This window comes from Phytophthora sojae, assembly GCF_000149755.1.
Source record: "Phytophthora sojae unplaced genomic scaffold PHYSOscaffold_7, whole genome shotgun sequence".
NCBI lineage: Eukaryota > Oomycota > Peronosporomycetes > Peronosporales > Peronosporaceae > Phytophthora > Phytophthora sojae.
This window is the reverse complement of record NW_009258121.1, coordinates 296,460-315,812: the sequence shown is the minus strand read 5'-3', so window position 1 is coordinate 315,812 and position 19,353 is coordinate 296,460. Positions and strand designations below refer to the sequence as shown.

The window sequence follows — 19,353 nt, the reverse complement described above, 5'->3', positions numbered from 1 at the left end:
TCCGGTTCACTATCTAGCATAGTGAACCCTAGTCATATGCATAATCAGTGGCTCTGAAGCCATGTACTGATTATCCTACTGATTTAGGTTAGACAGTTTGTACCCACTTCGTAACCCATCGGGTAACTCTCGTGTAACCCTGTTACAGAGCAGATGGGATTCCAGTGTCCACCTCGCATGGCCAACTTCTTGCTAGATCTGGGGACCGACAAGCAGCATGCCTACGTTAGCGAAGAGCACACTACGTCAAGTGTTCCCTTCGAGTCAGCGGAATTTGCAGATCGCTTCGCGCAGTCGGAGATTTTCCAGGAGACGCTGAGCTACATGAGGGTCCGATCCAACTCGACTCCCGAGGTCTTTGACCCTCTTCAAGACCCCATCAATCCTTTCTTGAAGACCTCGCGGTGGTCTTGCAGCGTCAAGTACAACTCCGTTTGCGAGGTAAAGCATTTATGTTCGGTCGAGCTTTCATGGTGATCGTCATGGGATTGCTCTACGGTTCCGTGTTCTGGCATATGAACGACTCGAATAGCCAGCTCATCCTCGGGCTGCTCTTCTCGTGTACCATGTTTCTCTCCATGGACCAAGCCGCACAGCTACCAACCTTGATGGGGGCTCCAAGTGTGTTTTACAAGCAACGGCGGGCTAACTTTTTCCGATCGATCGCATACGTTATGGCATCATCGCTGACGCAGATCCCGTTCGCCGTACTGGAGACGCTGCTCTTTGGGTCAAGCGTTTACTGGATGGGCGGCTACGTCGCACTGGTCGACCGCTTCATTAACTTTCTGGTTACGCTCTTCCTGTGTCAAATGTGGTTCACAGCCTATTTCTTCTTCCTCTCAGCCGCTGCTCCGAGCATCACGATTGCTCAGCCCGTGGTGATGGTTTCCATTCTGTTTTTCGTGATGTTTGGTGGGTTTTGCTGCGAGACAGATATCCCCAACTATTTTATCTGGTTCTACTGGCTGGACCCGACTCGCATGGAGCATTCGATCACTCAGCGTGAACCAGTATCTCGCGCCCAAGTTCGACGTCTGCGTCTACGGCGGCATCAATTACTGCACTCGCTTCGGGGCGACATTTGATAAATATAGTCTCAAGCTTTCCGGTCTTCCGACGGGCGAATTCTGGGTTTTCCTGGGGTGGATTTACTTCGCAGCGGGATACATCGTTCTCGTTTTCCTCGCGTATCTGATTCTCGAGTACAAGCGCTATGAAAGCCCGGAGAACACAACAGCAGTGGTGAGCGACCTTGAAACTCAAACAAAAGCAATCACCGCCGAGAGAGAAAGTGGAGTTATATCTGACGAAGCTGGAATCACAATTACCAGTTCGAAAGCGAAAGCTCCGCCCGTCACGCTGGCGTTTCATGAGCTTTGGTACTCCGTGCCAATGCCCGGCGGGAAGAAAGGGGAAGACATCGACCTACTCCAAGGGGTGTCTGGATATGCCAAACCAGGAACCATGACGGCTCTCATGGGATCGTCCGGTGCAGGCAAGACGACGTTGATGGACGTTATCGCTGGTAGGAAGACCGGAGGCAAAATTCGGGGCAAGATCGTGCTCAACGGGTATCCTGCGAACGATCTCGCCATTCGTCGATGCACGGGGTATTGCGAGCAAATGGACATCCACTCGGAATCGGCAACGATTCGGGAGGCTCTCGTGTTCTCAGCCATGTTGCGTCAGAACGCGAGCATTCCGTTGAAGGAAAAAATGGAGTCGGTGGACGAGTGTATCAATTTGCTGGAGCTGGGGCCCATCGCTGACAAGATCATCCGCGGGTCATCCACGGAGCAAATGAAGCGTCTTACTATCGGCGTGGAACTCGTTGCGCAGCCTAGTATCATCTTCATGGACGAACCCACCAGTGGTCTGGACGCACGTTCGGCCAAGCTCATCATGAATGGTGTGCGCAAGATCGCCAACTCTGGAAGAACCATTGTGTGTACCATTCACCAGCCCAGTTCTGAAGTGTTTAGCTTCTTCGACTCGCTTCTGCTGCTTCGCCGAGGAGGTCGCATGGTATTCTTTGGGGAACTCGGTAAGGAATCCAGCAACCTCATCAACTACTTCGAGGCAGCTCCGGGTGTGAAGCCGATCGAGCCTGGATACAACCCGGCGACGTGGATGTTGGAGTGCATTGGGGCTGGTGTTGGCGGTGGGTCTGGCAACGGCATGGATTTTGCCGAGTATTTCTCAACTAGTGATCTCAAGACGCTGATGGACAAGGATCTGGATAAAGATGGCGTCCTTCGTCCGTCTTCGGATCTACCCGAGCTGAAATTCGGCAAGCAGTTTGCTTCTACCCCCATGATGCAGTTCGACATGCTGTGTCGCCGATTCTTCCACATGTACTGGCGAACGCCGACGTACAACCTGACGCGCCTGATGATCAGCGTCATGTTGGGGGCCATTCTCGGCTTCATCTACCAAGCAACTGACTACGCCTGAGTGAGCACGGGATCAGCACGACATTTGGTGCAAGGGAGTGCTGTCTGAAGAACCACCGTGGGCACGTAGTTGCTGTCGCGGAGCGTCAAGGCAAGATGCGGGTGGGTAATTTACCCGGTTCGGGTACCCGATTGCTAGCTCTGTTAGGAACGCCCCACCTACTGTCGGTACCATCACGCTCAAGCAGTACGTGGAGAATGGCTTCTACATGAAGCACGGTGAGATCCCGAGGAACGTCCTCATCCTGTGCAGCCTTCCGCCTGCTCGCGCTACTCTCGCTGCGGACGAGGGTGTACAAATATACAGATTCTTAGGACAAAATATACAGACTTGGGGGCATTCCATATCAGATGGGGCTGCGTCATACATATCATGTAGAATGGGTACATAACATACGAGCGGGGTATCGATATACAAGCTGACCGGCGTACTTTGGCATGGTTGAACAAATAAATCTTGCCAATATCTAAACATACTTGTGCTGTATTTTTGGGGAATCCCTTTGAAACCAACGACTATACGTAGCTCCCCACACAAGTGAAGTCACAAGCACAAACAACAAACTTCCAGCAATGGAGCCATGGCGGCGGCTTTCAGTCCACGCCTCCGAAGACAGCTTTAAGGCCTATCGAGACGATGATATTTGCTGCTCGGCGGTGACACTTAAGCGCGACTTTCACGTATGCAACGTATGCGGGGGTATGCATATGGGGTATGCATGCAATGACTGAGAGACGCCTTACGTGTACAAGCAAGACCTGCAGCGACATAGGGGTTTGTGCTCTTGTGTGGAAAGTGTTTACCTATACGGCTAGCGATATCTGGACGATATGGGTGAATGAGCATGGGCACATGCGTGGTGTGGTTCCATGCAGTACCATCCACCCTGCACGCGTGACGATGATGATGAAGCAATTTCTTGCAGAACAAGATGAGATGGGTATTCCACCACGGCTCATGCTGGTCAATTTGAAAAAGTAATCCCAGATCCCAGTGGCTAGTCGTGGTTGGCCAAGCCTGAAGCAGGTGCAAAACGCGTTGAAGCGCCTTCGGAGAGACCAAGGGACGAAGAACTCTCGCAAAGCTGTTCAAGATCTCGTTCGTATTCGCTGTTACCGCCCGGACCTAAACGCAGGCACGGCCTTTTTGTTTGGCGCGAGCTTAGACAGCGAAGGGTATGCATACGTTGGGTTGGGGTCGGATGAAGATCCTTTCATTATTGGCATAACATCATTAGCGATGATTGATGGCTGTCTGCGGTTTGTAAATTTCGGGTCGAATTGCCAGTTTCACGCAGACGCCACTTTCAAGTTAAGTGACATAGGGTACCCAGTGGTGACGTGTGGATTTACGGACAAGGCCAGAGCCTATCAAGTGGGGGCCTTCTTCGTTGTCAGTCGGCGAACAGCGCACGAATACACCGAGTGTTTCCGCAGCTTCGTGGAGCTTATACCTGAAGTGCGTGGGGTCTTCGTCCAAGTGGACACAGCCATGGGTGACGCGGAAGACGCCCAATACATCACAGTAGAGTCTGTTTCGGCGTTCACGGATACTAAAAAGCTCATGTGCTTCTTCCATGTGTTGTACAATGTGCGGAAGCGAATCCAGCATCTACCGATCAAAACAAGAAGGATGGTGATGTCATCTATCGTTGACATGCACTATGCCACCGGTTTGCTGGACTTTGAGCTGTGCCGAGATCGTGAGCTGCCGAAATGGAAGGGGGCCACGCATCTGAAAGAATTCGCGACTTATTTCGACTCGCAATGGCTCAAGGGTCGGTACTGGAGGTGGCAGGCATATCACACCCCCGCTGGATATGCGTCCACCAACAATCCATGTGAGAATCTGATCGGCGCCATAAAGCTTTTCTTACAGCGGCGTCGACATCACATGCGACAGCTTCTTCTCAAACTTTGTGATTTCACGTGTGACCGCCGTCAAATTTACTGTCACCTTCTTAGCTCGCGACTTCGTTGCCTTTTTCGAGGTGGAGGCGGAACCCTTGCGCTTGAACGTCGGCGAGCGGATGTTCGCCTTGGTAGATCGAGGCTTGGCTGGCCTTTGAATAGGAGGCAACACTGCTCTGGGGGGGTTGCGCTCGTCGCAAACTCCATCCGTGTCCACAGCAAAAGAACTGTCGGGTGTCTGCTCCATCAGCAACTGCCGTTGGTCAACAGTGGGAGCAAACCAGAGATCCCGGAGTCGCTTGCCACCGTGCCCAACAAGCCACTTTGTGTCTTTCTTCTGGCGATCTGTTCGGACTTAGTTTTCCGTTCACGTGCATAATGCCGAGCCCAACCGTTACCAGAGCTTTCAGCAAAAACCCACACAGCGTTGTGCACACGCATCTGCGCCAGAACATCGTGTCGTGTAGCCGGAGTAGAGAGAAATGTGGCGTGGTAGCAGTACGGTGAAGAGCAAATGCAACATGAGGACGAAAATACTAAGAGCTGAGGCCTTTCTCAGCACCGAAGAAATCGGCCAGCATCGTATTTGTGGCGCACACTAAACGAGTGTATCGAATTCGTCCGTTCTGATGAATTGTCCAGTAAAAAAGGTGCCTCACCATCAGAGATGCCGTTAACCAATAACCCGAATGAAGTTCAAGCAAAAAGAACGACTGCGTTAAGAATTTAAGAGAAACTCGACAGAACTCGTGCAGTAAATCAGCGTACGTATGTAATGGGCCTACTTTGGCCCACTACTTTAGCTTACACGTGTGCGCGTGTATGTGAGGAAGCGTAGCCTAGTTTAAATTAGAGTTAATTATACTCGGGCCTCCGAGTATAGATTAATCTAAATAAACGATCCAAATAATGTTTTTGGGTTAAAAATGAGAACTGCTATTTTTGTTTTATGTTTTTGACTTCCTCTAAATGTAATATTCTAAGATAGGAATCTGCCAACGGCTGGTTGGCAGAATTTCAATGCTATGCATGTCGCTCATTGGCTAAGAGATGCTGCTCTCAGCCAATAGGAATCCTAAGTCTCTATGGACCACCCGTCGTGGTGGTCGTAAATGTATGTAGCCTTTGGTGTGTCTACACCAAGGTCGAGAAAGTCTTTCGAACCTCTAACAGACGTCGTGTCTGTTAGAGTTACAAGTGACTGTAGCCACTTGTGCGTGTAACCCTGTTACACCATCCCCCCTCAAGGTTAGACGCACCGAGTCACGGCACGTCAATCAGGAAATTGACCATTCGTCAATTCTTCACGTTGGGAGAAAGAAAACTCGAGCTCATTCCGCAATGAGCTCGCCTCAGAAGTAGACCGACGCTGCAGCAGGGGGGATCCTCCGCCGAGATAGAAACTCTCTCTATCCCCGAGTACCGCGAGCGTCTCAAAGCAAAGCGTGACGCTCTTGCTACCAAGGCTGCGGCGGGGACAACTCAACCAGAGATTGTCCTCGAAAGTTCTTCTGTAGTCAACGACGCCGTTGACTTCGAGAACGACGACGTGGAGATGGAAGAGGGTGAGGCCTCTTCTAGCAAGCGCAAGGAGTCTATCGACAGCGATAGTCTCGACCTGCATGCCGGGTCGAGACGCCCTCGTGAAGGAGACGACTCGGACGCTTCGAGCTCGAAGCATTCGCGCGGCGAGAGCGACACTCCGCTCTTTGCTGCTGGGGCTTTAAGCTCCCCGCGTGAGGTGGCGCCTTCAAGCTCTCCGCGCGCTGCCTGAGCAGCGCGCGATCCGTGGATGCCGTCTGCGTCAGAGATCGCAGACCGTGTGGCCAACACTGTGCCTCCAAACGAAATCCCGCTGTACGGATGCAGCGGTATCCACGACGATGCTGTTGCGGAGGAGCAGCACTTTGATCCTTTAACGAATCAAAGGCGCGATTATTACATCGGGCTCTTCCACGATCTCCGATACTTCTCCAGCAAGAAGACCTCTTCTCGCAGCAAAGTGCCTGAGTGGCAGGCACTTTGTCAAAGTTGGAATGCTTTTGTTGAGAACTTCAACAAGAAGCCGGCTGCTTACCGTGAGCGGGTTAAGAATGCCCGTGAGCGCTTCGAGACATTCTCGACGCGCGGACGGCTGGAGCAGCTCCACAGATCCTCTGTGGACGCTGGTATTCCATGCGCTGTGCCCGAAGGCCAACAGTGCACGTTGTGTCTTCCGGGTGCGGCGCGCTTGAGCGACCGCGACCTAAACGGGTACACGACGATTCATGTACCTGCGAGTCTCAAGGATCTCCGTGCCAAGTTCTTGGCACCTGAGGAACGCGACGATCGTGGGACCTCGGGCGCTGTAGGTGACCATAGCGCTCGCACTACCTTCGCGTCGGCAGTGCGTGGTGAGCTTCGTACGCCCCCACCATTTCCGAAACGTCCTGCAGCAGGACGTCCCGTGGCTCCCATGTATCTTGGTGGGGCGGAAACCCTCTCCAACGAATACGATAACGAACCGGCTGCCGGTTCGTTTTCGGGATACTATGGTTCACAATACGCTCAACAATCCAGCGTGTTGAGCCGCGGGCGTCGCGGATCGGAGGCGGCGGTGGTGGGAACACGCCCCGGGTATGGTCAACCTGGGGTTGACCATGGCCCGACGCTCGAGGAGCGGGTCGCTGCTGTGGAGCAGCATCAGAGCCAGGAGTTCGCCGCTCTGAAGCAGGAGGTGGCGATCCTGAGGGCTCAAGTCGCTCAGGCCTCGCAGACCGCGTAGGACATCTCTGTCGACGTGGGAGGTCGCGTCGCACGCTTGGCCCAACGCGTTCACGCGCTGGAGCAGAGGTTCGCTCCCGCTGGGGCTTCCGCTTCGGGCCAGCTGAGCTAGGTGGCTCGTGCTGCCGGTATGGCTTCAGCCGCCCGACGTAAAAGGTCGGATGGAGGCGCATGCTAGATGGAATATCTAGCGTGTAGGCGTTGCCATGCCGTGCCAACACCGTGAACGGCCCGATGAAGCGCGGAGCGAGCTTGCTCGCCCCGAAGTCGGAAACGGCATGTTTAGGCAGGTTTTGAGTTGCTAACCAAACCAATGAACCATTTTTGAATTCATTTGTGTTGCCCCTGCCAACATTGTCTGCGTTCAGCTTCTGTCGGTCGACAGAAGCTGCGATAGCGTCTTGGACAAACCGAATGACGGCTTGACTGCGCTGCACGAAGTTGATTGCGTCCGAGCTGAACTCGTTCAGCTCGTTTCTAGCAGTAGGCCCGGCCTCTGCGTTCGTCTTGTCGGCGTCTGTGCCCTGCACAGACGCGTGCTTCTTCTTCTTCTCGCGCGTAGTCGCGGCTGACACTGTGCAAGTGTCAGCGGCATTCTGCGGCTGCTGTGTTGCCGTCGTAGATCCTCCCCCACTTAAGGAAGGAGCCAACATCCCGAATAGACTCGGGAGGCGTGGGTGCCTGATGGCATTCACGTAGAATGGTGTATGCCCGGTCGAGGCATGCACCGAGTTGTTGATGGCGAACTCTGCCATCGGCAGGCACTCGCTCCAGTGTTGGAACGAGTGAGCGTAGCTCTTAAGCACGTCTACGAGTACGCGGTTCACGCGCTCGGTCTGCCCGTCCGTCTGCGGATGGTCCGCAGTCGATATCGAAAGTTGACTCCCAAGAAGCGTAAACACTTCTTGCCAAAGGTGTGCAGTGAAGCGCGGGTCTCGATCCGACACAATGTCGATCGGCATGCCATGGTGTTTGAACACCATGTCAACGAACAGACGCGCCGTCTGTTTCGCAGTCACTTCAGCGGGTACCGCAGCAAGATGTACCATCGTGCTGAAGCGGTCAACAAAGACCACAACGCCCGTGTTCCCCTGGCTGTTCGGAGGAAGACCGAACACGAAGTCCAAAGACATGGACTGCCAACACTCCCGTGGAGTTGGTAATGACTGCAAGGGAGCTTGCGCAAAAGGCGCAGGCTTCACACGTTGACAAACCTCGCAAGCACGGACGTACTTGCGCACCCATTTATACTGGTGGGCCCAGTAGAAGTCTCGCGTGAGAAGAAGGTATGTCTTCTCACGGCCCGGATGCCCCGCAGTCGGTGCATCGTGATACTCATACATGATCCTGAGTCGCAGGTCATGGTCATTGGGCACATCAACGCGGTCCGCGTTGTCGTCGACTGCACTGTAGAGTACTAACCCGCCGTGCACCCGGTAACGGTGTGCACGAGCACGAAGATGCTTCGGCAGCTTCTGACGAGCTTTGTCAAAAGGCGCTGAGCCGTAGGCCAGCAAGAGCTTCGCGTCCGCGTCGTGCGCGTACGCGACCTTCACGTCGTCCAACAGTGACGACGTCGGGGTGCTCGATCGCATTGTGTCAATGGCATTGACGTCGGCATCAGTCGTGGCGTAGTCAGGTCGACGCGAGAGCGCGTCGGCCACCACATTAAGTCTTCCGGGTTTGTACTCAACCCGGAAGTTATACTCTGCGAAGAATGAGAGCCATCTCGCCATCCGTTGCGAGATGTGCGGCGACTTCACAGCCGTCCGCCACGACGCGTGGTCCGTATAGACCACGAACGGTTTGCTTCCGAGTAGATACACTCGGAACTTCGCGAGTGCGTACTTCATGGCAAGGAGCTCCTTGTCATGTACCGGGTAGTTGCGCTCTGCTGGCTTCAGCTGACGCGATTGATAGTAGACGACACGATCACGACCTTCGTGATCGTGCTGCATCAACGCACATCCGATTGCGAAGTCGGATGCGTCACACACACCGTGGAATGGGCGATCTTGGTCGGCCACCGCCAAGATCGGCGCCTCAGTCAAGCCCCGCTTGACTGCATCGAAGGCCTGCTGACACTCAGCAGTCCAAACCCACTCGGCGTCCTTCTTCAGGAACTGTGACAGCGGGCGTATCATGCCCGCGTTGTCCTTCACGTACTTGCACAAGTACGTGGCCAAGCCAAGGAACTGCCGCAGTTCCTTGACGTTCGACGGCGTCGGCCACTCATTGATCACTCTGACCTTCTCAGGGTCAGGGCGGACACCGTTCTCCCCAACGAGACACCCGAGCACGGGTATCTCGCTCGCTCCGAAGATACACTTCTTCAGGTTCGCATAGAGCTTGTGCTTGCGCATAAGCGCAAGCAGCTTCCCGAGATGCAGGTTGTGCATCTCAACATCGCTCATCCTGTCCGCAGCCCGGCTGTGGACGAACACATCGTCAAAGTAGCTCGGTGCGAAGTCGCGCACCGAGCGCAACAAGTGCGTCACGCACCTGTTGAAGGTCGCAGGGGCGTTCTGCAGACACTGCGGTATCACTAGCCACTCCCAGAGCATGCCGCTCGGCGTGCTCACAGCCGTGAGAGGGATAACGCTCTCACGCATGAGGATATGATAGAATCCATCGCGCAGATCAAGAGCACTGTAGATAGTGCTCCTGGCCATCGAATCGATGATTGCATCTTTTCGTGGTATCGGTGTCTGCGCCGGTATCGTCGCATCGTTCAGCTTGTTGTACGCATGAACGATGCGACAGCCGCCTTGTGGCTTCTTGACACAGAACGTCGGAGCACTGTGCGGGGACTTCGATTCCCGCACTCGTCCGGCTTTGCGACGACTCTCAAAGAAGTCGTCGATCGCCTTGACCTGCTCTCGCGGCAGTGGCCACTGCCGCGTGACACAGTACTTCGTTCCCGGCACGAGATCGGTCTGGTGCTGGATGCCCTTGTCCTGCGGAAGCTCCGCAGGGATCTCTTCCGGAAGCACGTCCGCGTACTCCCGTAAGATCTCGTAGTAGGGACTCGTCTTCAACGAGTCCCAGCTCTGCTCTTCAAAGCGCTCGTTCTTCGTCTTGGCACTGAGAGTGTCCTCGCTCTCAGTGGTGCTCTCCATGAAGAACTGCCTCAGTTCTTCATTCTAGCTCTTCGTTCTCTCGGCGTCCGAGAGAATGCATATCTGCTCGATACGTCCATCGTGCAAGTCACGCGCGAAGCGCTCCCAGCTCATGACTGGAAGCGAAGTCAACTCCGACGCTTGCGTCGGAGGGTTAGCGAGAGTCATCTCCCTGTACCGGAACCCGGCACAGGTACGCGTCAAGACGTTCAACGTCTCGACGTCCGGCTTCTCAGCCTCCGTCTGCCCGGCAGACTTTTCTTGTAGCGCCTCGGCCCCGGGCCGAGACTTGCGCTGCGACCTTCGCATGCGCCGTCTTCTTGTCCTGCGGAGCCTGGCTCCGCATGACTCTTGACCTCGTCCAGGCCCAGCCGTGGACGGGTGTTCTTCTTCAGTACCGCCGGCGGGTTCATCCCGCAAGCGAGCGACTTCAAGCCCGGCTTGGTCGCCCGGCGCTTCGTCGTGCAGCCCGGCTGCACGACAGCATGCAAGTTTTTCCGGTGCGGGACGTTTGCAACCGTCCGCACCGCCTGCAGTGTCGGCTCCCGGAGCCGACACGCCATCTTCACCTCGACGCCTGTTATTGGCGGAGCCCTCCATTACGGAGGGTGCGTCGGCTCCCCGAGCCGACGAATCCAATTCACCCAAGCCATCGACTCCCGGAGTCGACGGCGTTACGTCACCTTGGCTCTTATTATTGGCCAGACTTGATCCAATCACATTCGCGTCAGCCTCCACGGCTGAGGCGTGTGACTCGCCTGCGTCATCCGTGCCCCTTGCGGCCGGAGACTCTTCCTGATTCGCTGAAAAGCGGGTGTCGACCTCTGAGGTCAACACATTTCCTTCATTAGCTGTCGGCGGCGACGCCGGCGCTTGTTGCTCTTGCACGTGTGCTCGCGCGCGCCCAGGGCGCTCCGGGACAGCGGCATTAGGCGTTGTCTCGAGTGGGGAGTCGCGTGGCACCTGTCGGTGCGTGCGTAGCGGCAACAGGGCCATCGCTCACTGTTCCGCTGTCACGACCGAAGCGCACGAGAGTGCGCTTCTCCCAATCGATGACCGGATCATTCCGTGCAAGCCACGGCATGCCCAATACAACGTCAAACCTATCGTCCAGATCCAGGACAATAAAGGTCTCGACAAACTCTTGATCTTGATACGTGAAGCGCACGCGTTCCATGCGCTTCTCGGTCTTCACGACGGCATCCGTTGCCAGTCGTACTTCCAACATACTTCGAGGTATCTTTCAATTCTCGAAGTCAAGCCTTGATAGACTTCGCAGTCGAACAAAGTTCTTCGACGCGCCAGAATCTACTAAAGCACGAAGAGAGTCGCTTGCTCTCATCGAGTTCACATTCAGAATGACAAGGTCAGGCTTGTCATCTTGGTTCTTGCAGTGAGAATGAACCTCACTGGGGGCTGCAGTCCTCAGTGTTGCGTGTCCAAGGTCGACACGCGGAACTGCATTACCAGTAGGGCGCCCCGCGCCTACTGGCGTCCAGCGTTTTTTGTTTGGTTGCGGCGGTGCCCGGCACCGCCGCGATAGCCACCCTGCTGGTGCACGGGGGCCGTGCACTCCCGAGCAAAGTGACCAACGCTACCACAACGGTAGCATCGCACATTGTTTCCCTGCGACTGTTGGGGTCCAGCAGTTGCAGCACTCGAGAGGTCCATGGGTTCTGGGCCTTCCGTCCTCACTACCGGGCGTGGCTGTGGCCTCGGCACATGTGCATGCAGCTTAGCCTGCCGCAGGCTAAACTCCTCCTGCATTGCAAGAGTAATTGCAGCTTCGAGAGTACTCGGGTACTCACGGAAGAGATAGGTCTTCACAGGCCCATCTCTCAGCCCCTTCATGAACGTGACAACCTTGGTCGCCTCGTCGATCGGATTGGTCACGATGTTCGAGACCAAGTACCGTGCTCTCTGAGCGTAAGCATGGACATCATGCTTGCCCTGCTGAAGGTCGAGGAACTCCGCCCTCGGCCGGAACTCGTTTTGCGGTGGCTCAAATGCTTGTCTGAACTCTTCCTTGAAACCCTCGTACGTGTTAAAGCACGTAGGATCCGAGAGTCGGCGTCCATACGCCCAACTTCTTGCACGTCCGCCAAGACATGACATGGCGAACGCAACCTTCGACAACGGGTCGACGATACGTCGAGCCGCAATGGCAGTGTCGAGTTCGACAAACCAACGGAGGAGAGGTTCACCCTCTCTTCCGACATAGTTGCTCACATTGAGCATCAGCGATTGCGCGCGTGGTGTCGTCCCGGACGGCACCGCGGTAGTAGCAGCAACATCGCGTTGCTCCTTCAGGATGAACCCCAGAGCAACACCGTGTTGCTCTGTCGGCGTTAGCGTACGCAGCATCGTAGCTACAGCCGCCTCACCAATGACTGTTGACAGTCGTTGGAGGGCCTCCCACTCTGGATCCGACAGATGGGGACAGTCAGCGCGTGCAACGTGAGTTGCAGGCGTAGTGGAGCTTTCCATGGGCACCTCTGTATCCATGGGAAGGTTCTCAGCTCCGCGTTCGTGCGGTGACGTACGAACTCAGGTAGTCGGTCGTTGGACGGACTACAAAGTGCTACCAGGTGTAATGGGCCTACTTTGGCCCACTACTTTAGCTTACACGTGTGCGCGTGTATGTGAGGAAGCGTAGCCTAGTTTAAATTAGAGTTAATTATACTCGGGCCTCCGAGTATAGATTAATCTAAATAAACGATCCAAATAATGTTTTTGGGTTAAAAATGAGAACTGCTATTTTTGTTTTATGTTTCTGACTTCCTCTAAATGTAATATTCTAAGATAGGAATCTGCCAACGGCTGGTTGGCAGAATTTCAATGCTATGCATGTCGCTCATTGGCTAAGAGATGCTGCTCTCAGCCAATAGGAATCCTAAGTCTCTATGGACCACCCGTCGTGGTGGTCGTAAATGTATGTAGCCTTTGGTGTGTCTACACCAAGGTCGAGAAAGTCTTTCGAACCTCTAACAGACGTCGTGTCTGTTAGAGTTACAAGTGACTGTAGCCACTTGTGCGTGTAACCCTGTTACAACGTAGACGTCCACACGGCGCACAAACGACACACCAGAAATCCAGCTTAAATCGCACTGTCCGATACCAACACCAGTGATCTCGTCGTCGTAGATGAATTTCTTCCCATCCACAACAGCAATAATAAAAGGGTGCGTCACTCGCAGTGAACTAAAAGCAGCACAGATATAGACACCTTCTTCGAGCACAACTGCGCACAATTTACTAGTCGATTGGTGGCTGGTCACACCCCCGAACACGTTTTTATCCAAAAGCGTCGTGCTCACCTGCTTCAGATTCCTCCAATTCGCAAACTTCACGTAGCAGCGCAATTCACCATACGTCACCCCCTCGGCCGAAATCGGTTTACCCCTTCCTGCACATTCCCTCATAAATTGACTAGCTTGAGCCATGGAGTACCAACCGGCGTTACCCACCAGCTCAGTCGCAATACCTAGCGCGTAAAACGCACATAAGCCTTCGGGCGATGCTCCAATGTGGTGACAATGTCCATTTAGCTTGCAAAATTGGTAGTATGTAGACACTTTGGACACTTTCCACTCGTCCACCACATTGCACGTACGATCGAAGCCGTCCTCACGAAGTCCTACACCATACTTCCATGTGTCATCCCACCGAAACCCATCAGCTTCGTCACACCACTTAACCAGGTACTTAATTCCGAATTGTGTTTCTTCTCGATCCACAATAGCAAACACTACGCCACGCTCTTGGTTACGCGCGGGCGTATTGGCGGCAGACTTGGGGTCAGGGGCAGGAGAAAAAGCGCGAACCAGCGATGCCGTACCCGTGCCTGACGCCGCCACATTGATAGGTCTACAGCTCTTCGCTCGTATCGTACCCTTCTGGGCATGTGCGATGGCCATCATTGACTTTCCCACACGCACACATAGTTTAGTCCACTCAGCAGGGGTTTGCTTGTACCCATGGTTCCGTAACCCCCGCGATGATGCCGTGGTCCCTCTGCAACACGCATCGGTCGAGCCACGGACACCACCACGAAGAGTGTAAAGCATGGTCGCTTGGCTGTTCAGCGGCTGGGCGTGGATGTGCACGAGGACGCAAAGGAAGCCGAAGTTTTCGGCAATGCTTCTTCAGTGGTCTTGAGGGCGGCAGATTTATCGTTGTGAAGAAAGAAAAGCACGCGCGAGAAGGCCGTAAATTGATTGAGAGATGTAGATCACTTTTGCTTTCAGTGTGGTTGAACGCTAGAGCCATCTCTCTATGTTTGTATGTTATGGAGCTACTGGCTGTATAGTTCGTCCCGCTTTTTGTATAGTCGGGACCATTCGTCCTCGCTGCGCTACATCAACCACCAGAAGCACTAGGGAAACCAAAATCGGGATGCAGGTCTTTCATGGGGTAATGCATTTTCGAGAGCCTCTGATCCCTACTCGATTGAAGACATCGGGCAACGCACAATATTTCAGAGCACAGGAACATAGGTTTGCTTTAGACTGTACGCGTCACTTGTCGGCAGTCGGCAGCAAAGCTTGGGGCTTTTGAGTTTGACACCGCTAACACTCGCGGCCAACTCGTGCGTGCACGGCGCCGGGCGTTGTCACCCATACTCGCGAACTTCATTACTTTATTAGGATGAATGACGGGATGACGCACTCGGTAGCATAACGCGGTACCTACAAGCTCGAGTTTCTACGCGAGCAAGTTTTTTTTTCTAACACCGCCACTGCTACCATCTTCGCATTCACCAGCGACACGAAGATGCCAACCGTGTACGTCGGTGACGAGATCCAATGCACCCACTTGCAACCAGTCGGGATACTTCCGGCAGGCGGGTTGAAGCCTCCAAAAGGGATGACGATGGAGCTCAGCAACGCGCCCAACGTTGTAGCAACAACCACACTGGGCAGTGCGTACACCAGGAGCTGGCCGAGATACCAACGTATTGAGTGACAGCACTAGCCAGTAGTAGAAGAACGTGCTGCAGCCCGTGAAGGCGACGCTCGGGAAGAAGATGATGCAGCCAGGGATGTTAAAAGAACGACTTTTTTTGAAGTGAAATTGTAACCCCAGAATAAAATAAAAATGGCAGTGGTGCAACTTCTTATTTTTACAGGGTCGCCTCAGCCAATGTTCAACAGGCTCGAGAAGTCGATATATTCATTTTTGTCGATATTTGCACAATGCATCCAAAACTTGGGTAATGCGCTAGCATGCATCTAAAAAGGGTAACTACGAAGGCTGGCGATCATACCAGTACTCCTTCATCCTAAATGATCCACGGCAAAATGCATCATACTCAAACGCACATGCATTCAGCCGTTGGTGCCCCGTCGACGACTGCGCGAAGGGTCCCAATGAATTCTACCTACTTCCGAGTGGTGCTCTGCTGCTGCACCTGCTACTCTCTCACTGCTTACGACGTGGGTTTATACTTCTACCACGGTACTTTGGAATTTAACCGCAAAGAGAGAGCAGCTAAAGCGTCTGGGGACGCTACCGCTTGTGATTGCTCAAAATAGCTTACCGATAGGATGCCTTCTGTAATTTACGCTAAAAAAGGAATCTACATTTCTCAACAACTACTGCACCGACGGATATCGAAGCACCAGTGATCACTTTCTCTAAGTTAGTTCTTTCGAGCGATATAGACTTTGTCATTGTTGGTTCTGTTTCCATTAACCTAATTTTGCGATTTCTCGGGAAAATACCCTTTTGGGTACATTGGCTGAGGCGACGTCTGATTTTTATATTTTAATATATTTTAAAAAAATAAAAAAGAACATTAAAGAAAACTCAACAAAAGAACTCTTAACATCCCTGAGAGCAGCAGACACGACAAGAACACGTACGGGATCTCGGCCAAAGTTCCAGCGATGAAATACCACAGCGCCGAGTACGTCTCACAAGCTCGTTCCCTGTAGAAAGCGGTGCGCTCTTCCGCGGCTACCGGCATGACGCTTTTGAAGCTGATGAGACCGAGGAAGACCGTATCAAACTAAGGTTACGGCACCATTAGTCGGTGCCTTGGTAATAGATATAGTGAATATCCCTGTCGACACGAGGCTTACTTGTGTTGCGTTGTGCGCCGAGTTTTGAGTGCGAATGCACTCACCAATGTAAGCCAAAACTGGGTGTTGCCATCAGCAGCATTGTCTATCATCGGCGTGCGATTTCGATGCTCGGGTGCAAGGCTTTGCTGTGTGACGGACATTCTCGCAGCTGGTGCTTGAGTGTGCGCGAAAGTTTGGTCCGCCGAGACACTGCTGGCGATTGCGGTGGGGGCTCCTAGTGTCGCTGTGGGTAAGGCCGACGAAGATCAAGCGTTCCACTGAGGGTTCGAGTCTCGCCCGGAGCGATTCCGATACAAAAGCCACGTACCGGTAAGTCTATTTCCGACCCCCGACTACCTCCATCACTACATCTCCTGGAACCCCCTAAGTCACCCCCTTAACCTCTGCAACCGCATCCCCTCAAACCGCCGCCTCACCACGACCTCAGGAAGGGAAACCGATCAACTAGGAATAGTTTAGGGCAACTCAGACGTCAAAGGGCCAGCTTCCAGCAGGCTCCGAAATACGTGCCTAAATATACGCCACCAGGTTAAGTTCCTGGGGCCTTCTCTCACTGCTGACGTTTGCGGCAACTGGCGAGTGTCTCTCTTTGGCAACAGGAGCGATGCACTCGGTGTACATGCACAACGAGAAGTGTGCGTTCGGTGCATAAAGGCTTGGCGTCGTCTGCGAGTGCAGATTTCGGCCAGTGCAATGAGTCCGCCCAGCTGTGCGCGGGCTGAGTAGCTACAGGAGCAGCAGCAGTATCACCGGCAAGAACGTGCACTTTCGCGAAGCGGTCCGTCATGCAACCCCCGAAACCCTCGCAACGTCTGGGATAGCCTTGCTAATAATACGGCAGCGCCAGCACCGGACTTACTCGTCCTGCGCGCGGAACCCTCCGCTCTGCATGATCATTCTGCAGTGCTCCACGATGAAGAATGCTCCACGATGAAGAATGCTGGGATCGCGCAGACTGCTGGTGCCGCCGCTTCAACACTGGCAAGGGTTTTCTCGACACCAGGCCACCTGCCGCGCTCTGCGGCGTGATGGCGGGCAGCGCCCTGCCCAACCCAGCCGCTTGCAGCTCGACGGCGGAAGTGGTTGAACTGCAGCTCGTGGCCGTGCCAGCGTATCCCCCCCCCCCAGCATCAACGGGCCCGACAAACGACAACCCTCAGTCTTATTCAGAGGTTTGTTTTCATCTGTCCACACAATCATCGTATGTAGTAGTTCTTGATAGGAGGATATGCTAGTATAGAGGCATTTATGCTAGGATAGAGAAACTTAGAGATCTAAACCATTCCAAACAAGAGAAAAAGTCAGACTGCAGCCGCGACCGGTCGACGCTCGATTTTTGTCGCCTTTTGGGGCCAATCCGAAGGGTCAGCAGAATCATATTCGACCAACCGCAGCGCGCGAAATCTATCGAACCGACCCATACGGTTTCCTCGCCAATGACCAAATCCCCACGCCACGGATCCCTTCGCGCCGTCGCGCAGTGTGTAACTCGCTAGCCAAGCAGGGAGCAACCCGCGTGTTGCCGGCCGCGCTGACATCGTCCGCCCCCCCCGCTTCTCTACGACGAAGAGACGAGTCGGAGAGCGCCAGACACTTCCCTATCTCTCCTCCAGTCCAGACGCAGGTCAGCAGCCATGGGCGCCGCCATCATGAAGAGCTGCTTCGCCGGGGAGCCCGCGGACGCCCCGCGCCGGCTCACGCACCACCGTCACCACCACCAAGTGCACGCCACAGCGCACCACCACCATCACGAGGCGCGCCGCCGCCACGAGCAACCGTGCACGCGCACGCTGGCCAAGACCATGCCGCCCTCGGCCGCGACTCCTCCGCTGCCGCAGCACACGCGCAGCCGCACAGACCGCCGCTCCGCCGCCTGCCTCGAGTCGCCCGACAAGGAGCTGCTGGCCAAGAAGAAGAAGACGCACGCGGACCGCCACGCGCTGGAGCTGGCGCACACGGCCGTGCGGCTGCAGCAGCTGGGCCAGGACGCGCCCAAGAAGAGCCTGGCCGGCTCCGTGTCCTCCGAGGCCGCCACCATGTCCGAGAGCTCGTTCGTGGCCGACTCGCCGTCGCACGCCGCCAGCCCTGCGCGCGTCTGCCGCGCCAGTCCCACGGGCCGCTCGCCGTCTTCGGGCGCTGCCGCGGGCTTCCGCGCGCTGCTGCCTGACGAGTACGTGCTTGAGTGTGTGGCCGGCAAGGGCACGACCTCCACGTGCTACAAGTGCGTGCGCAAGACCGATGGCCGACGCTTCGCTTGCAAGATCATCGAGAAGAGGAAACTGGCCCCGTCGGCCAGGAAGCGCAGGGAGGTGGCCGCCCAGCTGCGACGAGAGGTCGACGTGCTCCGGCGCGTGGACCACCCGCACATCGCCAAGCTGGAGCAGGCCTTCGAGGACGACAACTACCTGATTTTGATCATGGAGCTGCTGGAGGGCGGCGAGCTCTTTGACGCCATTGTGGACAAGGGCCGCTTTTCGGAGCGTGAAGCTGTTCACGTGGCTCGCTGCGTGCTCTCGGCTATCCAGCACATGCACGAGCGTGGCGTCGTGCACCGCGACCTCAAGCCCGAGAACATGCTGCTGGCGGTCTCACCACGCCGTCGGCGCGGCGCACTGGACGTCAAGATCATCGACTTCGGCTTCGCCAAGGTGCTCAGCGAGGGCGCGACGTCCACGTCCTTCCTGGGCACTGGGGGCTACTTGGCCCCTGAAATTCTACTACGGCAGCCGTACGGCACTTCCGTGGACATGTGGTCCTTCGGGGTGCTCACGTACTTGCTGCTGTGCGGCCGACTCCCGTTCGCAGCCACAACTCAACTGCGGCCCAACCAGAAGATCCAATCGCTGTACAAACTGACCTTCCCCAAGAGGTACTGGCACGGGGTGAGCCCCATGGCCATCGACTTCCTTCAACGCGTGCTGGTGCTAAACTCATCTGCGCGGATGACTGCCACTGAGGCGCTGAACCACCCGTGGCTCCGGTGCTGAAAGTGGCCAACACAGAGTTAGGTATTTATTC

General features: G+C 54.9%; 3 protein-coding genes across 3 annotated transcripts; 2 read left to right on the top strand and 1 right to left on the bottom strand.

Moving 5' to 3' along the window:
- Positions 1 to 177: 177 nt before the first annotated feature.
- Positions 178 to 7,131, top strand: PHYSODRAFT_336088 (hypothetical protein; the record flags this gene model as incomplete). Its single annotated transcript, XM_009533605.1, has 9 exons — positions 178 to 330; positions 417 to 910; positions 990 to 2,403; positions 2,463 to 2,558; positions 2,642 to 2,749; positions 3,817 to 4,238; positions 4,336 to 4,498; positions 5,788 to 6,103; positions 6,176 to 7,131. The coding sequence occupies 9 exons, from the start codon at positions 178 to 180 to the stop codon at positions 7,129 to 7,131; spliced, it is 4,122 nt and encodes a 1,373-aa protein (XP_009531900.1).
- Positions 7,132 to 13,383: 6,252 nt separating this feature from the next.
- On the bottom strand, positions 13,384 to 13,983 carry PHYSODRAFT_367309 (hypothetical protein; the record flags this gene model as incomplete). Its single annotated transcript, XM_009533604.1, has 1 exon — positions 13,384 to 13,983. A coding segment is annotated over one exon (600 nt), but the record flags the coding sequence as incomplete, so codon positions are not given.
- Positions 13,984 to 17,791: 3,808 nt separating this feature from the next.
- PHYSODRAFT_562681 (hypothetical protein) lies at positions 17,792 to 19,322 on the top strand (the record flags this gene model as incomplete). Its single annotated transcript, XM_009533603.1, has 1 exon — positions 17,792 to 19,322. Exon 1 carries the CDS (start codon positions 17,970 to 17,972, stop codon positions 19,320 to 19,322), a length of 1,353 nt encoding a protein of 450 aa, XP_009531898.1. The 5' UTR covers positions 17,792 to 17,969.
- Positions 19,323 to 19,353: the final 31 nt, after the last annotated feature.